This window comes from Nannospalax galili, unplaced genomic scaffold, assembly GCF_000622305.1.
Source record: "Nannospalax galili isolate Female #2095 unplaced genomic scaffold, S.galili_v1.0 scaffold796, whole genome shotgun sequence".
NCBI lineage: Eukaryota > Metazoa > Chordata > Mammalia > Rodentia > Spalacidae > Nannospalax > Nannospalax galili.
Window position 1 is genome coordinate 643,335 of NW_008337084.1, and position 21,919 is coordinate 665,253.

General features: G+C 39.3%; 1 protein-coding gene across 1 annotated transcript in view; it reads left to right on the forward strand.

Moving 5' to 3' along the window:
• Tox (thymocyte selection associated high mobility group box) overlaps nt 1-21,919 on the forward strand; it is a 311,520-nt gene that overhangs the window by 141,705 nt on the left and 147,896 nt on the right. The window contains exon 2 of the mRNA XM_008832094.3: nt 12,692-12,757. Coding sequence (XP_008830316.1) covers nt 12,692-12,757 — 66 coding nt within the window. The remainder of the gene's footprint in view (nt 1-12,691; nt 12,758-21,919) is intronic.

Below are 21,919 nucleotides of genomic sequence, written 5' to 3' on the forward strand. Positions count from 1 at the left end.
TCCTTCATAGCAAATATGAAATGTGCAAAAGATATTAATGATGCCCTGCCTCTTACAGAAGGTGAATAATAGACTGACAATAGCAGAGCTGATGTAAGTCCTTTGATGTGAGCAACGTAAGAAGTGGTAACCGATCACTGAAGTACGTTTTGGGCCTAGCTACATTATGTAATTGTTGAACTAGAACAAAAGGTTGTTATGCAGTTCAGTGAAGTACAGTAAATGATTGTTATCTTGTGGGTAATTTAATGCATAAAACTAATAGGTCATAGAAAATAAAATGCTATAGAAGACATTCCATTTACAACATATTATTGCAATGAAGTGCATAAGCTTGTTTTGGGGGGCAAACTCTTTGATGTCTTAATTTTTAAAAATATTTTATTTATTATTTTTATTTTGTGTGTATGAGTATATTGCCTGCATGTATGTGAGTGCACCCATGTCATGCAATGCCACGGAGGTCAGAAGAGGGCTTCAGATTCCCCTGGAACTGGAATTTAAGGATGGTTCATAGCTGCCATGTGGGTGCTGGGAATCAAACCCGGGTCCTTTGCAAGAGCAGTCAGTGCTCTTAACCACGAAGCCATCTCTCCAGCCCCTGATGTCTTAATTTTTATGACAATAAATTAAACTGATGCATCTTTAGTAGATGTGATATGATATAGTTTATGTGAGTGAGTAATAGTTTCTGTTTAATTAAGTGGAAAGTTCAACCATGGTTTATGGTTCCGTACTCCTTCTGCAGTTTTGTATGGTCATGCCTGAATAGCTGTCCTCATACATAGTCAAGAGTAATTTAAATGTTAGCTGAATAAAAGCGAGTAGATGAAAAACATTCTGTGTAAACAGTAGGCAAATGTGTGCATATGTAAAGACCATGTTTATAGATATATCCTTACCATCAGGTGCATACATGTGACGATCTACAATTTCATTGATCTTCATTATTTTCCCTTGAAGATCATATATAGGGTATGATGGAGATAACACTTGTGCCTATGTATTACTTTCTGTATTAAAGGCAAAATTAAGGCAACTTTATAACACATTTAGTTGATTATTTCCACTACTTTCCACTGATTGACCTTCCAAAAATTGATGGAAATAGTCAAGCAATCTTGCCTTGCGGGGAAGTCCCATAGTTTCCATAATGGATGACAGCACATATAGGCCTAGAACTTTACAATTTGTAAATGCATCTGTGTGATGTTTGTGTCTCATTTGATCTGACATAACTTTATAAATAAAACACAATTTTTGCTCTTGATCCAAAAGCCAATATGATAGGAAATGACAGGACCAGACTCCTCTCTGGGTCTTTGATTTCAGACACCTCCATGATGGCATCTCTCCCCACACATCCTGTAAAGCCATAACTACACCATGGAAAGATCCTGAAATTACCCATGAAGCATATGGGAAAGGGAAAGAATAAAGTACGCTCTGTCTACTAGTCCAGCTGACTTTTCATTTGCATGCTGGTCTGACTTCAGAATAGTGTTCATCACAGCTTCGCGCTGGGAGTGAAAACACACCAACTTGACATGGATCATCTTGTGCACAATCTGCTCATTGCCCCCAGTGCCAGGATCAAGGAGTCTAAGGGCTAGATGGCCCTGTGACATGAAACCTTTAGCTGTTATTTAAACTCCTGTAAAATAAGCTTCCTTTCAAAATCTTTAAACCACAGAGTGACCGAAGAGAGTTTGCTGCTGTAGAACAAGAAGCAACAGAAAACTGACATATGATCTGGAGGCCTTTGTCCCATGTTCCCAGAGGTTCAGTTTCCATAGAAAGATGTTGACTTGGAAATTGACGCTCAGAAAATGTCACTGCAAGTTAAGATGCTTGAAATACTTTTAGTTCTCATATTATTGTGCAGAATTTTATTTAATCATTATTTTAATGACATAGGGTAAATAAAAGTGTGCTAGGCCTAGGCTAAGTGTCAGTCAGGAATGTCCTGGCCTCACAGTGTCCATAGTTCAATATAAGAGGGAGGTAGTGGGCCAAGGTCATTGCGATAAGATACAGGCTGACATAAGCACAAGACGGTGTGGAGAACTCACACGGGCGGGGAGGGACATCATCAAGGACATCTAGCAGATTTGCTTTCTGGTAGGAAAATTCCCCTTGGCTGGGAGAGTCCCAAGTTTATGCTTATTGCTCATCACTATTAGTAGAATCACCTTTTACACTCTGATGGGTTCCAAGTCCATTGATAAATTCAGTGATCATCACAGTATTACCACGTAAGGAGAGAAAGGACAGGAAGTACAGGTTGAGAGGTATTTTGGCAGAGGAGACCTTGGGGAGGCTCAGAAGCATGGACTGTCTAGACACACACAAAGCACCCAGCAAGGCTGGAATACAGAGTTAGGTGAGAGAGCAAAAGAGGACGTGTACACGGGAATTATGGGAAAAATATGTGGGACTCATTTTGTTTACTGATAAAAGGACGTGAAAACTGCCTGTACCACCGGATTTTTATCCACCCTGACCACATAAGTCTGTGCAAAATTAGTATTTGTTGAATGAATGTTGAGACATTATCGCAATTTTATCTAGAAATGCGTTAACCATCATTTAACTTTTTTAATTTTTAAAATTTAATTTACGTGCATGAGTGTTTTGCTTGCACGCACTCATGTGTGCATTGCTTGTGGAGACCAGAAGAGAGTGCTGGATCCTCTCGAACTAGAGTTATGGATGCTTTCTAGCCACCATGTAGGTGCTGAAAATCCAACCCATGTCCTCTGCAAGATTAACTACTGAGCCATCTTTGCAGACCCGAGATTGTCTCTTAATTTTAATGTATCACCAAGGTCATATTAGGTCTGCCTGTTAGCATCATACAGTAGTATCTTTCACTATCAATTTTTCTTCAAAGGTATATCATAAACAAAGGAAACCAACCTCACCTCATCATAGAGTAAATGAGGCTTTGAATGGACATCCACATACAGCTTTGCACAAGAATCCCAATTTTAACACCACTGAGCTCCTGGCAATATATCATGTTCTAAAAAAAAAAAAAAAAAATCAGTACGAGGCTGGGAGTTGTGGTATACACCTTTAATCCCAGTCCTCAGGAGGCAGAGCTGGGGCAGGTAGATCTCTGTAAGAGATCCACATAGTGACTTCCAGGAGACTCTATCAAAACAAGTACAACAACAAAAAACAGTGTGGAAGGAGACGATAAAACATTTGGGAAATTGACTCCGAAAATGTTAAATGGGAGTGGAGAGCAAATGAATGATTCTGTGGAGAAGTTAGAATTTCTGAAAAGAGAGAAAAAAGCAAACCTTTGGCACTACAGCTCTAATGTATATGTAATGAATATGCCTTGGGAAGAGGACAGTGTGTGCCTTAAACTTTAAGCTGAAGCACAAGAAATGATTTCATCTTCATAGAAAGTAATTAAATCATTAAAGAAAGTCACATCAGATCACAGATTAAGCTTTCAAGGAAATGGCAAAAATGTATGTAACCACATAGTATTTGAAAATGTTAAAGAAAGTGTAAAATTCCGCCTTTTGCTAGAACATGGTTGCACAACTTCAGATTCCTCAGGCAGAACATGGTTAGTGACTTGGAGGATTTTTTCTGAAATTCTTTAAAGTATCCTATATTTTCATTTCGGATACAGAAACTTCGGACTCTGGTCAGATCCCTCCTGAGTGTTCAAAGATACATTTCAATACCTGTGCTCCCTTTAGGAGATTGTAATTTTCAAAAGTCTGTAGTTCTTGTAACATAATTGTTACATTCAGTCAAAATACTATTTCAGTATTTATAATAGAGATGTGAAGCTATCCATCTTCATAAATCTATACCTTCATAGGTGTCTTTTTATTTAATACTATTGCTTTTTAACTTCAAAATTATTCAATCATTATTTGTCCTTAGTCTCTTTCTTAAATTTTTGTTTATTTATTTATTTTTATGTGTATGAATGTATTGCCTGCATGTAAGTGCACCTGTGTTGTGCAATGCCCATGGAGATCAGAAGAGGGCATCAGAGTCCCTTGGAACTGGAGTTACAGATAGTTGTTAGCCACTGTGTAAGTGCTGGGAACCGAATCTGGGTCCTCTGCAAAGTCAGCTAGTGCTCTTAACTGCTGAGCCATCTCTCCAGCCCCATTTCTTCAGTCTCTTTTAAAAGTATATCTCATCTCATCCTACTCAGTTGTTATCAAACTAATTTGAATAGAAACTCACTGTTATTTTTATATAGACCATCATTCAGTTTACCAGTCATTCAGTGTCCATAATCTTTACAGTGCTCTGAATTTCTTCTAGTCTTACATTTTTCTTACTTGGAGATTCTCAGAGCTGAACATATTCTTTCAGGCCAGACATGTGTTGAAAAATATTCTCACCTTTTTCTCTACATGTCAGATACTGAAAAATGTTCTCTGTGCTTAAAAAGGAAATACTGGCAAGACAAGAGCCATCCACCCCCAGAGTAATTGCTTTCATACTTTTCATTCCACATTGATGTAGAATTTAGGTATTGTGGTAAATGAGATGATAGCTGATGTGATGTGGAAATAAGTGAGCTTAGGTAAGGGCTGCCAGAAAGTTTGATGCATGTCTCAAATGTTCCCCTTCATAGATAGATTCAGAAAAATTGGTCTAAAACAAGACACGGCAAAAGAATGTTCTGAACCAAATATTTGGATCAGTGCTGTTTCAACTGCAGCATAGCTTTGCAGCTGTAAGCTTTATAGAATTTCAAAAGTTCCAGGGGAATTCATGTAGGAAACAAAGCCTCTGCATGGTCTCAAAAATACGTGCTCTTTATTAGGGGATACTGGAGATTATATGTGCCTTTTTTGTTAAAAAAAAAAAAAAATAAGTGAGCATGTCTTGAGTATTTTGACTGGGTTAATTTCCATTAAACTTACCAGAATGGCTTCGTAGTCAAGCTTTCATCCACACACTCTTTTCTTTCTGAAGCAATGCATAATGAAAATGGATTGTGTCGTGTTGAAGGTTTGGGGTATATGGAAGTTTCTAGAAACCTGCATTTTTTTTCTTTAAAGTGAAGTAATGCTGTTCATGATGTAGAATCTTGTTTTTCTACCTATATGCTTCCTAAGTTGGTTTCTGTCTTTGCATAAGAATGGAAGAGAGAATTAATGACTCTTAATAGTAACATAAGGAAAGTGGAACAAAACAGGATAGCATTCGTGCAGCAGTTGAGAACACAGTCACTTACCAGCCAGTGCCATGGGTGTTGCTCTAGTTCACCTGTCCAGGGAGTAGATCCTGTAGTGAAAGCTCACATGTTAACCACGGGAAGTGCAAGCTGAGGAAGCCCGAGGGAACGATCCTGGGGCGAGACAGAAGGAACAAATCATACAGCGCATGATTTCAAGTGTTCGTGACTTTATGATAATACATCACCTGTTGATGGTTGTGAGGTCCATCTCCAGATAAACCACAGGAGACACAAGTAGTCCTCTCCTTTTGCAACACCACTGCACCCTCAGGCTCTACATCCAATCCTGCAGATGCTGAGGCAGGCAGAAGTTCTTCTTGTCCCCAACAAGAAGCAGAACTTTTCCAAATAGGTTGGTACCTGCTTGGGGGACATCTGGGCCCAAAGTTCTTGTAGCAACGGAACGGGGTCCATGAAGACTTTTTGAGTATGAGATTGGTGTCAACCATTCTATTGGCCAAGGCCAGAAGCAGGCAGAGCTGATCTGAGAAGCATGAGATGGAATCCATCTCAGAGAAGCCTGTGAACTACCATTCATAAAATAAGGAGTTGCAATAGTCGTATGACAGCACACTAAATGAATAAGTTTATTTAATGGGATTAGAAAGTACTTCCAAAGGAAGAAGTTAAAACAAGTTTGAATCATGATGGCATTATTGTCTTGCATGAGGAGTCTATTAGGGGACTACTAAAAGAATTCAATGACTATTTGAATACATGAGCATAGTGAACTTAGTCAGAAACAATTATATCAAATCTGTTGCATGGTAGCCATGCCCTTAACCTTGGAGGCATTTTCCTTGAGATTCATGCCACTGAGGCACAGTATCACAGGACAGTATTTGCAAGGGAGAGCTTATTAATGAAATTTTGAGGTTTGGTGTAAAGGCAATGTTTCACCAAAGAAATGTACACTAGGACAAAAATAAAGTGAGGGTCAATTTTGGTTCTAAAGTGGAGTCCAGTTTCCAAGCCGTGGTCTCATATTCTCCCTCTCCCTGCTCAGCTCCTTTCCATTCAGTTCTACAGTAGTGTTTACCACTCAGGTTCAAGTGAAAGGAGCCTGGTGGTGGTGGGGCCCCTTCTTCTGCTCAGCTCAATGTGTGCCCAGGTTGGAACACAGAGGCTTTGGAAGCAGGAGCAGAGAATCTCTGTTCTTTTCTTTGCCTGGTTTTACAATCTGGGCTTTGCCTATGTGAGCCACATTTCCAGGTCACACTTCAGGGTTCAGTATGCAGGGATGACTGCTGTGAGAGGAGTGTATATCAACATGTGCAGATTCAACCCAGGAGACAGACACATGGCCCCCTCCACCACCTCCCCACCCAAAAGAATCCTGCAGAGGTATAGGGGTGGGAAGTTAGGCTTGCTCCATTTTTTACTGGATCCTTTACGATACATGCCAATGGCATGTCCCCTTCATCTTATGCTGAACTTTCCAAATATTTAGTTCTAAATGATTTTTTCTTCCTGGTACAGGGGATTGAACCTAGGGTCTTATAATTTACTACTAAACTCATTCCCCAACTCTGCTTGTCTCTAAACAAAACATCAAAAGTCTTTGACTTTGGGGGCTAGAGAGATGGCTCAGTGGTTAAGAGCACTGGCTGCTTTTACAGAGGACCTGAGTTTGATTCCCAGAACTCACATGACAGCTAACAACAGTCTGTAACTCCAGTTCCAGGGGAATTCAATGCCCTCTTCTGACCTCCGCAGCATTGCATGACATGGGTGCACTTACATACATACAAGCAATAAACTCATACACATAAAATAAAAATAATAAAATAAAGTATTTTTTAAAAGTCTTTGACTTTGATGCCCAAAGTTACTACTTCTTCCATTACATCAAATAAATAAATAAACAAACAAATAAACAAATAATAAATAAATAAAATTAAATAAGGCATAAAGTTGGAACAAGAAATACAAAAATGGAAACTTTATTTTGAAGTTATTACCCCCTTCTGATGATTTATTATAATACATTTTCTAAGAAAAGTCAAGTAACTCACTGCCATGAACATTGCCATTTTTAGCTTACTTTTAAAAATTAAAGTATTGAATGTTTCTTTAGAAGAACACCTAGAAATGTAAGGATTTTCCCTTCATAGGCAATGCAGTGCAGTTCTATTGCATGAATTCCATGAAGCTTTGTTTCCTCTCTCTCCCTTAGCAGCAGTTTTCTGGTTTTCTTTAACGGTTTCCCTAAAACACATCCCACCTTCAGTACCAGAGCCAGTGACTGATCTGCCTTTCACATTTATTTTAGACTGTCCTTGGTTTTCTGGTTTGGGAGCCTAACATCACCCAGTTTTGCTCATCACTCACTATGTTCATCCAGAGCTAGATGCCTGCTTTTAGTTTTTAAATAGAAGAAATAATCACTGCCTAGTTTGGAAAGCTCTTTGGGATTATGGGTTTGGTTAATATCCTCTAAAAACAATTTCAAAAAACTGTAGTAGAAGATTATAAATGACTTTTTATGTGATTGCATCCCCTGGTGCTTTGAAATAAAAACACAATGAAGAATATAAAAGCACTTGGTCTTTTATAATCCTGACTTGATGCCATTTACATTTAGATTTAAATAAGTCAGTCTGTTTATACTCTCAAACTTTGCTTCAGGTTTTAAATTGAGAATACATGGAAATGAAAAGCCCTAGTATCTTAGACATATTTTGAAACGTTGTAATGCCTAAATTCAGTTGACTTCTAAGAATAATTGTGATTAAACAGAAGACATAGGAAAATGCAGTTAGTTATGTTTAATGAAACAATTTTATTGAAGTAATTACTAATAATCTAATAATGGTTATCTGATATGTGATCCACATAGAGGGAATTGGGGTCATTAGAGTATACTAATGCCCTGCTGTGCCTTCAGATTTGTGAGTATACAAACACAGCACATTAGAATTAGACACAGACAATCCCTTACTTATGATGACTGAAGTTAGGATTTCATTTTTTTTTTTATTTTTTTTTTCTGGGAGTACAGGAGCAATAAACATCCAACATACACCCAGTTCTGGTGTTTATTTAGTGGTGCTAGGGACCGAACCCAGGGCTTTGTGCATGTTAGGCGAGTTCTCTATCCCTAAGCCACAGTACTTAGTTTGAATTCATCTTTTCATGGGCTGACGAGATGAAGTTCATTGCTCGCTAATGCTGGGCGGTGGCAGTAATTTACAGCTCCTAGTCAGGCATGTAATCATAAGAGAAAGCAGCCAACACTCTCCAATGTAAGCTTTTGCTAAGCTGTGATGTTTGGTGGGTTAGGTGTATTCAATACATTTTTGATTCACCATATTTTCAAGTTGTTAACAATGATTTTATCAGGTCATAACTCCATTGGCAGATGAGGAGCATCTGTAGCGGTACAGTCTGATTCCCACCTTTTATGGGTAATAGAAAATGAAGCAATATATCATAGTGGAAAGCTTTTCTACTCAGAATCCAGACCTTGGTTCTATTCCCAGATGGTCCATGTGACCAACAAAGCATCTATTTCTTCCATCAGACGTGAGAAATTCAGATAGATGTCTTCAGGGATCTTTCCAAAACCAAATTCTAGAACTCTGTGAGCTGTAATTCTACTTCAAATGACAACTGGCCGTAAGCCCACAACATGGGGTGCCTTTTAAGATGGTCAGATCATGGGAGGCTTGCTGAGTCCCTGGCAGCAGCTCCTGGACAGAGTGTGTTAGGCTGAGCTGTGACTGTCCAGTCAAATGGATGAGAAGCTGGGCCAGGTTATGCTTGTCCTCTCCCCTCAGGCTCAATCCACTGTCCAACAGCAATCCTTCAGGCACAGGGAGACGGAGGAGGCCTATTTCGACACATGGATTTTAGTTTTTCAACTCATAAAGGGTACGTGTTAAGATAGAGCCAGGCCTCTCGGTCCCTGGTCAGTCTATGAATCCTATCAAGTGTGCAAGTACACGTGTGTGTGCACATGCACAGGCACATGTGTGTGTGTGTGTGTGTGTGTGTGTGTGTGTGTGTGTGCAGAAGCCAGGGGTCCACCATAAGTATTGTTCCTTAGGTACCATCACCTTCTTATTTTAGACAGCATCTCTCACTGAGACCTAGAGCTCTCCGGTTAAGCTAGGCTGACGGGCCTGGAAGCTCCAGGGACCTGCCTGTCTCCAGTTCCCGGGCTCTGACACTATAAGTGTGTGTAGCACTGTGCGTGCTTGGAATTGAACTTGGGTTCTCATGCTTTTGCAGCAAGCACTTACTGTCTGAGCTATCTCCCTAACCCTCAACCAATTTTAATTCACTGTAAAACTTTGAGTCGATCTCCTCCATGCAGCCAGGAGAGCGAGGGGTGTAGCTCAGCGGTTGAGTGTTTGCCTAGGATTCACTAAACCTTAGGTTCTGCTCCAGTTACCTAAAAGAAACCTCAACCATTAAAACCTTCTGGAAAGTGGAAGCTTCTCAAGTCATTGCCACTTTCTTTTGGAAGATAATTTGTTTAATGAAGCAAATATGATTTGAATTTTGTTAATAGTACAATAGACTTCCTAATGAGTTGGAATATTTGCATATATATGCATATATATATATATATATATATATATATATATATACACACACACATACTTTGGGAATATGACTAAGCCCAAGTAAGAAACTCAAGTTTCATATATAGTATATATCCATATCCGAAGGCAAGTTCATGTGCTAATTTTAGTGTGCCTGCATTTGCAGGAATTCTGGAGTTTTCCACTTGTGACATAATGGTGGTGCTTAAAAAGTCTTGAATTTTTGAGCATTTTGGCTTTCCAGTTTTCAAATTTGGGCTATTCTACCTGAGCTGCCATCAGTCTGATGTGATGTTATTTTCAGAATTAGTTGCTAATTCACCCTTAGGACTCAGAATTCATTGATATTTTCTCATGGGTGAAGGCACCTGCCAGTCAGACTGGGCAGCCATGCCTGGGACAAGCTGTGTGTCTCTGAGCATCTAGCTTAACTTCTTTGTTTCTTTGTATCTTCATTTATAAAATCCAAGAACTGATAACACTTAACACATGGTTGTTATGAAAATTAAATTAATTAATGCATATCAATTAATATATGTATAGGTAGCTGGGACATGGAGAATACTCAGAAAATTTACAGTGTTTATAACAACATATTTTAATTGTGAAATGCTATCTCAGCCTTAGCCCCAAAACACTTAACTTTCTGAGGGAAAAATATTCATCCAAAGCAGTAACAGAAATATACTCAATTAGCTTATACTTTGGATAGAATGAAACCAAAACTTCAGAGCCTTAGTTGGCTTGAGAGTGATGCCAGATTTAGAAATTGAGTTTGAGAAGATGGAATAGAAAGTAACACATTCTAGAATATGCATGGGCTGTGGAGCATCTGATTCACTTCACTACTTCTGTTCCGTTTAGTTTGTTATAGTCAAAGAAACTGTCCATATTTTAAGTGGGTCTTTGGCATCTTGACATTACAAACATTTGCAAACAAACCAGTGTATTCCACAGCGGGCAATGCTGGAGAAATCCCTGTGAAGCTCTTTCAGGATTTGAGTTGCTGGATACATTGGGCAGTTGGCATTAGGTGGAAGCTCATCTGACCAATGGAACAACATCCTTGGGTAAGTCACTGGAACTCAAGCCCCACCCCCACCCCCAGCCAGTGGACAGAGCAGCCAAATCACCCAGAGCTTCTTTACTTGTGCTAATTTCTAGATTGCACCAATAATCAACTCATTCAACAGGGCCCCTCATGACCGTTGAGATAAGTAGTGTGCGTGATGTGAAAGGTGCTTACCTTACAGGGTACTGTGTAAAATAAATGTTTATTACTTAAGGTGAAACTGGTGAATGCCTCAGTGTCTTGGAGGCTGTTCAGGATGCTCACTACTTCTAGCTACAGTTTAGAGATCCGGGTACACCCATAGGACTGTATAACCTTCTTATGTGGCTAGTAGCCCATAGCTGAATGTGGTATCTATATAACCCATCATTTCTGTTGGATATCAGTTTGGTGGTGTATAGCATATGTCCAAATTACCATTCATTTGTCCCTCTATTAATGATTGTACTGTTTTGAAAGGTAATGCCTCACATTTGCCACTAGGTACATATTCACACCCAGGTTTCTGAAGGTCGTTATATTTGTCCATTGAATGATTACCTTTGGGAAAGTCTTCCCCTAAATAAAGAGGAATGCTTTTCCCATGTACCAGTGGCAAAGATGGTGGAGAATTAAGTCTGAATGTATGTTAACTACCTTCAGAACCCAACATCATGAAGCCTAATTTGCTGTCATTAATTTGCTGTGGCTTGGATTGTTTCATGGTACTGCAACTGTGCTGCCCTGTGAATATACTCCTCTCGTGTTCCTAACTTGCAAGTTTGTGGGCGAATTTCATGCATTTGTAATGTTTGCATTTATTCTAAGTACTTGAAATTCTTCAGGAAAGGAAATTTCATCATCATGCCTGAATGTTTTATTGTTATTCTTTATTCTTTCTTTTAAGTTTTTATTTTTATTGAATTTTTGCAAATTTCACGTAATAGATTTTGATCACATTTTGATTCCCTCCCCTATCTTCACTCCCCACCTCCCTTGCTCAATTTCACACACTCTAATATATACATACACATGTATATATATGTGCCTATCCAAATTTGTGTTCCCAAATGTCCTTCAGTGTGGGCCCCTCCATTGGACCCTGATTAACCTACCAAGAGTGACATCTTTGAAAGAGATTGACTCTCTCTGTCCCAGCAACCATCAATTGCCAATAGTTCCTTGGGTAAGATTGGGGTTTCTTACACACTTCCCCAGGTCTATGCTGGGATTTTTGACTGATTTGGGCTTACATGATAGTTGTACGTGCTATCACCATTGCTGTGAGTCCTTTGTTATACTCCATTCTTAGTCATGGATCTGGTGGCACATGCTCTTTTTGAATATTATTATGCATTTTAAATGGGGTTTGGTCAGAAGATTTTTAGAGTGGAGCCAGTGTTAGTCCATTATGAGAACTCTGCGCTTTCTCATTTTTTGAGAGCTGACTGAGAATGCATGAGCCATGCGTCCTGTATTTCCCTTTATTTTTCTTTCAGAAATCGTGCTATCCGTTTAATACTTTATTACAGCCGAACTGCAGTATGTATACATGGCGTGCAAAATGAGCCATTTTGTTTTAAAACAGATTGCAGATGAAAGGAAACCATTCATTTCTTGCTTGCTTGCTGTAATTACTAGAGCACTAATTACTCTAAATCACTGACATGCAGGGTCAGGAAAGATGACAACAGAAACATCAAAGGAACGATGGGCTGGCTTGCTATGACAGATTTTTCATATTCCCAGCCATGGTATTTTTTTATGGCTACTGTTTTCCAGTTTGATGGTGAAGAAAAAAAGGAAATAGAAAAACACACAGTCAAGATTGCTGAATGTTTACTGTGCTTCCATTCGCAGTTTGACGGCGAGAACATGTACATGAGCATGGCAGAGCCGAGCCAGGACTACGTGCCAGCCAGCCAGGTGGGTTAACTAATCTTCGCTGCCTTGTTTCAAATTGTAATTAAACAAATTCAAAGAGCTGCATTGCAAATGAGTGGCACTATCAGTAACTGCCGCAATCAGGAATAATCATAATTTATAAACAAAGCATTTAAGCCTTGTTTCCAGTTAATGAGATGGAGCTGATAAAATACCAGCTTTGGCATTTGTCGAAGGATGCTGCCTTGTTTCCTGTCCAGAATGGGAAGCAGCTGTTCTGCCAGCATGATCTTTCCTAAACAGTTGTTTTACCTTTAGGAAATAAAGTCTTTACAGGTGCAGGTTATTTGTGCCTCTGACTGTGGATGAGTTTATCATTGTAAGCTACACATGCTACCAAGAGCTTCAATTATCAACTGTTGGGGCCATTTCCAACAATAAACTCTGTTCATCACCAGGGTCCCATGGCCAGTGGGCCGGCCCTAGAAGGCTACTTGTAACATCTTCTGAGGAGACGTTGGTAGAAGAGAGAGTAGAGAGTAGTTTTAGGCCCCAGTGCACATGGCTGAAATCTTTCAAGGGCACCTTTGTGTCCATTGCCACTGGACAAGGTGTTTAATTTCAAGATGTTACAACAAAACTACAATAAGGATCTAAATTGTTACATTTACAAAAGTAAATGCGTGGCCATTTATTTTTAGATACTTAAAACCTGGTCCTTTAATCCAGAGAGGGCATTTAAAGCAAAATTATAATTGCCCTAAGGAACCAGTGTAGCATAAAATATATAAGAACACTGTAAGCAAAAATAAATAACAAATAAATGAGAGTGGGGAGCTTTCTATGGACATGAACCTTGTTATTCCCCAGTAGTAAAATCATGGTTGCTTGGAATTTCACATTCCAAGTCACTACGGCGTAAATTCCAACATAATAGTTTTCAATGCCTGTTTATCTGCCCAAATAAGTTTAAGTACTGGGATGGGAAGGGTGCAGAGGAGTTATGTATGAAACTATTTTCCTTCATGGTGTTTGTTAGATGGAGATAGACTCAGTCTAACGTATGTGTTACGGATGCTCTCTGTGAGCAAACCATCTCCTGCTTAACTCAAAACAGGCAGGCCTGCGGCTCCAGGAACTCTGCATTTATTTAGAAGTCATTATGACCACTGCCTTATCTGGCAGGCGGTCTGGACACTCCACTGAATTGCTCACCCATAAAGGTCATGGTGAAGTTCAAGGACCCGATTCTGCCTACTTGCATTCCATTGTGTTGGTCAATGTAAGAGCTCCCTCTGGAAAGCGAGCTCTGCATGTAAAATTCTTCCTTTGCTGAATTCATTCCACTAAGTAGCCTCTAGGACACATAGGTAGTTCTGAATAGGACTGTTTGATTAAAAAATGAAAAATGTTACTATTAATTTTCTTCTAACCATCAATCCCAAAACTGTACTGACAAGTTTAGTATTACTATTAGATTAAAGCAACCCAGTACCATCTTTTTGGTGCCTTTAGGGTTTTGAAGTGTAAGGGCTAATTGAATTTGTTTGAAACAGTAGAAACACAAACTCAATAAATGATTGCTGTTATAAAGCAGCTGCTCCCTCCCAGAGAACCATTATGTCCGTCTTAAGGAGTTCGGGATAAAGGATTGCAAATTCAAAACATATGCATCTTAACGGTTCTGCTCCTTAGGTTTCTAAATTCAACTACAACGGAGAATATTAAGCCCTGACTAAAATCAAACAACCGGCATTGTTTTTCTCAGTATTTTGGTCAGGAGTTGCTAAGAATGTTGCCAAAACAGTAACAATTTATAAAGAAGGTGTAAAAAGGTCCAAATACTTTTGTGCTTTCTAAAGATATGGCAGGTTTATGAGCCAGAGTAAGGCTGTTTTTTTTTTAAATGCAACATGCATGAAAACATTTTTAGAATGAGTTGTTTTAAAACTTAAAGTAATATAAGATAATGCATACCCTGGAGGCAAATAAACTTCACAAATTACTGAAGTCAAATGCCCTGTGTTAAAATTTTACACTTAGCATTCTTTTTGTTTCCTGTACTATAGTGTGTTCAAGAATTCATTACCTGCTATTCTTTTTGGGAATTTTAATCAATTTATCCCTTTAGGCAGCCATAAATAAGATTTTAGTCATCTTGTAGGAAAGAAAATAGTTTGTTCCTTTTTCCTACATAACATCAAACAGCTGCATAGTTTAGTAATCCAACTTGCCTCATAGCATCACTCAACAATTATAATTCCTGTTCAATTTTCAAATCAGTGCCTGCTCTGGGACTTATAGACTACGTTGCTAAGTAGCGACATATGGAACACTACTGTTGCTGTGATGTTGCTGCAAGCGTATAGCATAATTCGAACTTGAAATGATTTTTATAGAAAGCCTGTGCTGGAGCTGCTCCAGAAATGAAAATACACTGTAAAAATTAATGATACTCTTTTAGCCTGTCTCAAAGGACTTCTCGCCCTATCTGCTGAGTGCATTCCCTACCTCTTAAGCTAGTGTATTCAGATCCTTAAAATTTTTTGCATATGGCTTGGTAATAAATAGGCAGCTTTTTAAAGTGAATATACTACCCATAATAAGGCTGACAAATGTGTAATAAAAACCCTAAGGCTGCCACTGCACATTGGTGCCATTCTCAGCATATTGACCTATACTCTGCTGTAACTGTTCTGGTCACTCAGTACTTGAGTGTAAATACCATTTAACTTCTCCTTATCTCAGATACAATTTTCTTACTCGGTGCCATGCAAAATTACTTTGTGTGTTCCCAAACTCTGTCTGAAGGGGCCATGTTTCTGGATAGCTTGTGGCCTTGGAGGATCCTGCCTGTGTAACTTGAGAGACAGTGTGAGGAAACTAATGAAGAGATCCAGAGAAGGGCAGCAGCCCCTGAGAGACTCGCTCCCTCCTTGTCAGGCTTGATTGAGATGACAGCGTTGAACTAAAAAGACACAAAGCTTCACATACACAGGAAGAAAAAGTCTAGAGCCCTAATGTACAACAGGAGGGCTGCTGCTAATGAAATTAAGATTCTTCTCCAGTGAATAGCTGGTGGGTGTTCTGGCCACACACACATGGATAAAGGCACCTCTGCGAAATGATGGATATGTTCATTTGCATCACTGTGTTAAGCATTTTGTCATCTCAGTGTGTTCCACATCATATTGTATATCTTGAATATATACAGCCAAATTCGTTTTAAGAATGACCTAGAACACTATGCCAGAGTGCAAGGCAAGACCACAGGAATCAGGGCTTCCCGCTGAGCTGAGCTCCCACCAGGACATTCCCAACCAGCTGTGGGGTCCTCTCTCTCCCTCATCAGGCTAAACTCTTTTCTCGAGCTCCCAGCATGTCTGCAGCACCTTCCACAGTTTTTAGATGAGGCTTCACTCAAAATATGTCTCTCTGAATTAAATATGTTTTCAGCAGGTGGAGAGTTTTGTTTTCTTCATAGAACTTTCTATGCTGAGTCATCTGATCTAGTCTTGGATACGCCCGGCTTCCCTTTCTGCTATGGGCCGCTCAAGAATATCCGCTTCCACACCACCTCTTTGCCCTCTGCTCTCTGCTGTCCATTCGTGAGGGCAGCGTTATGTCCTGCTCTCTGAACACAGGACATCTCCTCCTTCCATCTCTGCCTCAGTGACAGTTCCCTGTGAAAAGATGGGGATGGGCTAATAACTTTTAGGTAAGGAAAAGTCCTTTAAGGAGGAATAAGAAGGATTTTCTGATATCCAGTAATGGAGTTTAGGTTTCTTGGTTTAACCAGGTGGTTGTTGTTGTTGTTGTTGTTATTTTGTTGTTTTAAATTACTTCCTCCCTGACCTTGGCCTTCAGGGCACCAAATCATCTTTTTGTTCTTTGGTTGTCTGTCCCACCCCCACCTCACCCTGATTTCTACATCTGCCCCCTTCCTCCATCCTTCCAACTTTCTTCCCTTCCTCCTTTCTGTAGACAGTTGTCCTTTCGACTTGAATGAATTTTTCTATCATTGAGCATCACAGTGAACCCTAAACATTAAGCATCCTGATATGAAATCATCCCTTAATTTTCTTCTCAGTTTGGGATCCGTTTTCTCCCAATCTCTCTCCCACCTCCAGTCCACGCTAGAATTCTGTGTCTTACCTGATTTCTCAAATCTCAAGATTTCAAACAAGTGATAAATGTCTGGTTTAGATGACTACCTTCTAGAGTTCACATGTTGCAGCCATCAGGAGGTGATGAACTCTTCCAGAACTAGGGCCAAGTACAAGACCGTGAGGTCACAGGAGACATGCACTTGATGTGGATCCTGGGACTGTGGCCCCCAGCTCTCTGATTCCTGACCCCCAAGGCAGACACTTTGCTGCCATGTGCTTCCTCACTATTAGCATCCAGCAAGCTCCCCAGAACCCTAAATGCAATGGGGCTGTCAGTTAGGAAATGAAATCTCTAAAACTATGAGCCAGAACAAACCCGTCTCTTTCTAAACTGATTGCCTCAGATACTTCATTACGTGAGAGGCTAGCATGATAAAATAGAGTATGTTTTCCTAGAATCTTACAACTAAGCATTTTACACAAGCTTCCTACTGTGCATTGTAGATACATATGAAAGCTGAGGAGCATCCGTCTCTCTGATTCCCCCCAAGGCAGACAGACACTTTGCTGCCATGTGCTTCCTCACTATTAGCATCCAGCAAGCTCCCCAGAACCCTAAATGCAATGGGGCTGTCAGTTAGGAAATGAAATCTCTAAAACTATGAGCCAGAACAAACCCGTCTCTTTCTAAACTGATTGCCTCAGATACTTCATTACGTGAGAGGCTAGCATGATAAAATAGAGTATGTTTTCCTAGAATCTTACAACTAAGCATTTTACACAAGCTTCCTACTGTGCATTGTAGATACATATGAAAGCTGAGGAGCATCCGTGTGTCTGGGGAAGCCCTTACTGTTCTGAAACGTGGGTCGCAAGGTCTTGCCAGTTTCGTAGAGCTGCCAGGGCTGAGGTGAAAGTCCACCCCTGTCTGTGGGCAGCACAGAGTCCAGGGTGACCTGTCTCCCCACCTGACTGTGGTAGAACTTGCTCTCGTTTCTCTCTGGATCCCTTGTGCCTGGAATAATGTCTGGCCTAGAGGAGTCACACAGCACTATTGAAAGATGATCCAACAAATGAAAATATTTTGTGTATTTTTTCACCTGCATTCTTTGAAGCCTCTATTTGCAGGGGCTCTCAACCCTGCATCGAAGAGATTTAGCAGACCTACTGTTGCTTGGCATGACAGTATCACCACTCATGGGGGTGACAAGCCAGGACAGAGTTAATATAATAAACTACCTAATAACTAGCAATTATCATCACAATTTGCTGTTGTTTATAATAAACAACACAGTGGCCAGAGAACCACTCTCCCTCTCCAAGTCTAGTTTTTCACAATATTTTCTCAAATCTGCTTAGAAATATATTCTAAAATTTGCAAATATATCAATGACTTTCTATTTTGTAATTATATGTTTTCCTAATGAAAAAAATTCTGCAAGTCAGAGTATAAATGAGGTATGACAAAAAGAGCCTAGGACTGGTAGTACTTTTCAGAGTATTTCTGAAGAAAAAAAAATCTCTTTACTATGGTCCATAACATTTCCATGATTGTGACATAAATTTGAACCATAAATTAGACCAATTACTTTTAGATTGGTTCCTTTTGGAGAAATTTTGAGAGTAAAGTCAACTTGACTTTTTGACCATGGGTCCAATAAAATGATAAAGCTGCCATGCTTTGAGTAATCCAGTTAGTCCGACAAAGTCTGGCATCTTAACAAGCCCAGACTAGTTACTCAAACCAGTCTTCAGTATAACATTCAAATGATTACTGTGCAGTCCCTGAGGTCTTCATTACAGACAAAATTGCTCTTGTTGCCTCGCATAGAAGCTGAGTTTTCAATGGAAATGAAAGGATGCCTGGAAAAATAGGCCACCTAATTAAGTTAAACTACTCTAGCATTTGCCTTGACATCTTCATTACTCAAAATTAAAAAGATGCTTCACTTGAACACACAAGTTACTATTGTTTATGTTGTTTTCTTCCTAAATTGGCTTCTTACATCGAAGTCTGTTTTTCTGCATTATATCTTGAAATAGCTCACATATTTCTTACAGTTTATGAAAATGTCTTAATAGCTGTATGGATACTAAATGTAGCCACTATACAAGTATCTTTATGGTCATGGTCATTAAACACACATCAGTCTCCCTGTGTATTTTCTTGACTATTCATGGGCTAGTGTGGTTAAAACTGTAATTCCTTTTGTGTTATTTATTATTACTACTGCTACTACTATTGTTATTACTATTATTGTTTTGGTTGACTGTGGCTCTTTTAATTACAAATGACCATACATTTGAAATATGAACCCCTTAAAAGATATAGATAGATCATAAAACTAAATTGAAATTCATTCGTCCAGGGGAAGTTTTCTATATCAACCTTGCCAACAGCACTATTTTAGGAACCTTTTAAAATATAAACATATGTAAAACTCACCATCTACTGATTACAAGTTTCTACTCATTGACACTAATGAGCCTGCTGACAGGTTAAATGTTGTGTATCATATACATTTCCAAGCTGTGGGATTTGTGCACATAAGACTCATTTTTTATTTCAGAAATTGAATGTTTGTTGCGGGGTATGCTTGAGAATTTCATTATAATTGTCTAATAGTATGTTTTTCCAAGCATTAGGGAAATGTGTCTCAGTGATAAAAATTATGAAAATGTGTGAATGGAATAGCATTAGTGGTAAAAACCAGATTCTCTAAACGTCAAGCTCCATTTGGAGCCTGGTTTACTCAGTGGGGAAGCCTCAAGAGACCCCGAGACATGCAGGCCCCAGTGAGAGGTGTGTGGGGGTGGTACACAGCCCAACCAGTTGTGCAGTAGCATTTGATACATCTGGAAACTAATTCTCTGCCTATTCACAATTATATTTTGAACTTCTTTTTCTTTCGCACATGAATGAGTATGAAACTAAATGATCATTCCTGGTAAAATTTGCCTTTATAATAACACGCTATATTCTTTTGGCACTCATAATAAACCTGTCACTAAGGAATGCCTGAAACACAAGTGTGGCATTTCAAGCTTAGAACCATTATGTGTTGGGTAATGATGCCTGTCTATACCAGCTCTGTTTCCAGGGCAATTAAATTCTGTTCTAAATAATCACTAAAATGCTAATATGTCAAGTAGAAGTGATTATGCCCATTTTTAGAATAAGAACATCAAGGCTTCAAAAGCTGAGAGTTTTTCTTTTCCACCCACCCCTATGTCTCTGAGACCTTCGTTGTCTCCTAACCTGCCACCCTAAACACCTTTCAAAAGTGTCAAGTTTCCCTGAGTAGTTTCAGTTTCTCTGTTTGGGAGCAGAACCAGCTAGACTTCCCAGAAACTTGAAGAGAGTTTCAGTTTAATTTTTATCTATCTCCATATTTTCTTCTGTTCCATCCGATCTATATTATTTAACAGTTTGGATATTAAAATTATTTAACAGTAACCCTAATGGTTTGGTATCAATAGATGGCTCACTTAGAATATTTTCTATCAGTTCCAATTATTGATCCATTTGGCAGGAAAGTCAAATAAGTGACTTCAAAGCCAATTATTCAAACGGAACAGTATAGCAGATTCCTGAGGGCCAGAGTTGGAGACCAGCAGTGAAGATTTTCCTGGCTCCAGCTGGGCTCCTTAGCTTTTCCGAAGAAGGCTGTTCTTCAGGAGCTAAGCCTACGGTGGGTGAGATGTTGTTTTCTGAAGTCACAAAGCAGAATGGCCTTGGAGGGAATGGAGATGAGGAACAATAGGACGGCACAGGGGAACAGGCCTGTCACACCACACAAACTTTTCTTCAGGGAAGCTGGACTCACTTGTACTGAAGAGAGAGCCATTTACTTCTAAAACCGGAAACAGTGGCCTCTCATCGAGCTTCCCAGCTTGCATGCTCTTGTGAGGGCAGCTTGGCCAGTAAGTAGCCCTCTGGGTTAGCATCTCTGAGGACACAGCCACACAGGGCAATCTTGGTCCTCTCACTGGACATTTATTTCTTATATTCTAGTAGGAAGCTTCTGTTTGGCTGAAGGTCTAGTCTAACATGCCCCATCCACATGTCAGGAATGAATTCAGTCCATAAGAATGGTAATAACTGTCCATTGTAAGCTACCATTTCCTGGCAATGAACTAAGCAAAGGCTTTCAAACATTGTATTTAATTCTTACAACAATTCAAGGAGGATGAGACAGACTTTGGGAACATCAAAATGATGGTAAGTTTCACCATGAGGACTCTGCCCTTGGGAAGATCTGAAGCCTGTCACACTCCATCTTTTTTGAGCTAAGCTTAATTTTATTTTAAAGCTTTAAGGTCAAAATGCTGACATCCTCAGCCAGGCAAGTTGGCGCATGCCTTTAATCCCAATACTCGTGAGGAAGAGACAGGTGGTTCTCTATGAGATCAAGGCCAACGTGGTCTACATAGTGAGTTCCAGGTCAGCTGTGGCTACAGGGAGACCCTGTCTCAAAAAAACAAAAAACAAAACAAAAAAGGTGTTAACATCCTAACTTCAGTCCTTTGCCATGTTAAGATAGCTGCCCAGAGTTACACATGTGGGAATGTTTTAAGAAATACTAAGTTGAAGAAAATGAAACATGGACAGTTGAATGTTTTTTTAGCTATAAAATCAGCAAATTCATTTGTGTTAACATTGAAAGCCATGTTAATATTAGGTGGCTATTTACCATATCTGAATTGGTTTATTAATGGTGGTGATTCCTTATCCTCTTTTCTGATCATTTTCCTACCCTCACCACCTTAGTCCTGAACTTTAAAGATGGGGAAACTCGGGCCCAGATTGGTTAAAGGATTTTTCTATGTGTATAGACATGGTTGACTACAGGGGAAAGTCATTGGTTTTTTGTTAACATTTAATAAGTGGACAAAATTAATTAGGTTTTAACATGCTATTTTTTATTATTTTTTATTTTTTTACATAAGCATATCATTACAGCTTTAATAAGCTCAATAACAGTTTCCAGAGCGAAGATATAGCTCTTTCAAAAGTGACTTAAATTTTTAGGTTTGCTGTTGAATTAATACAGTTATACAATGTTGAACTCAGTATAAGCCCTGTAAGACATAA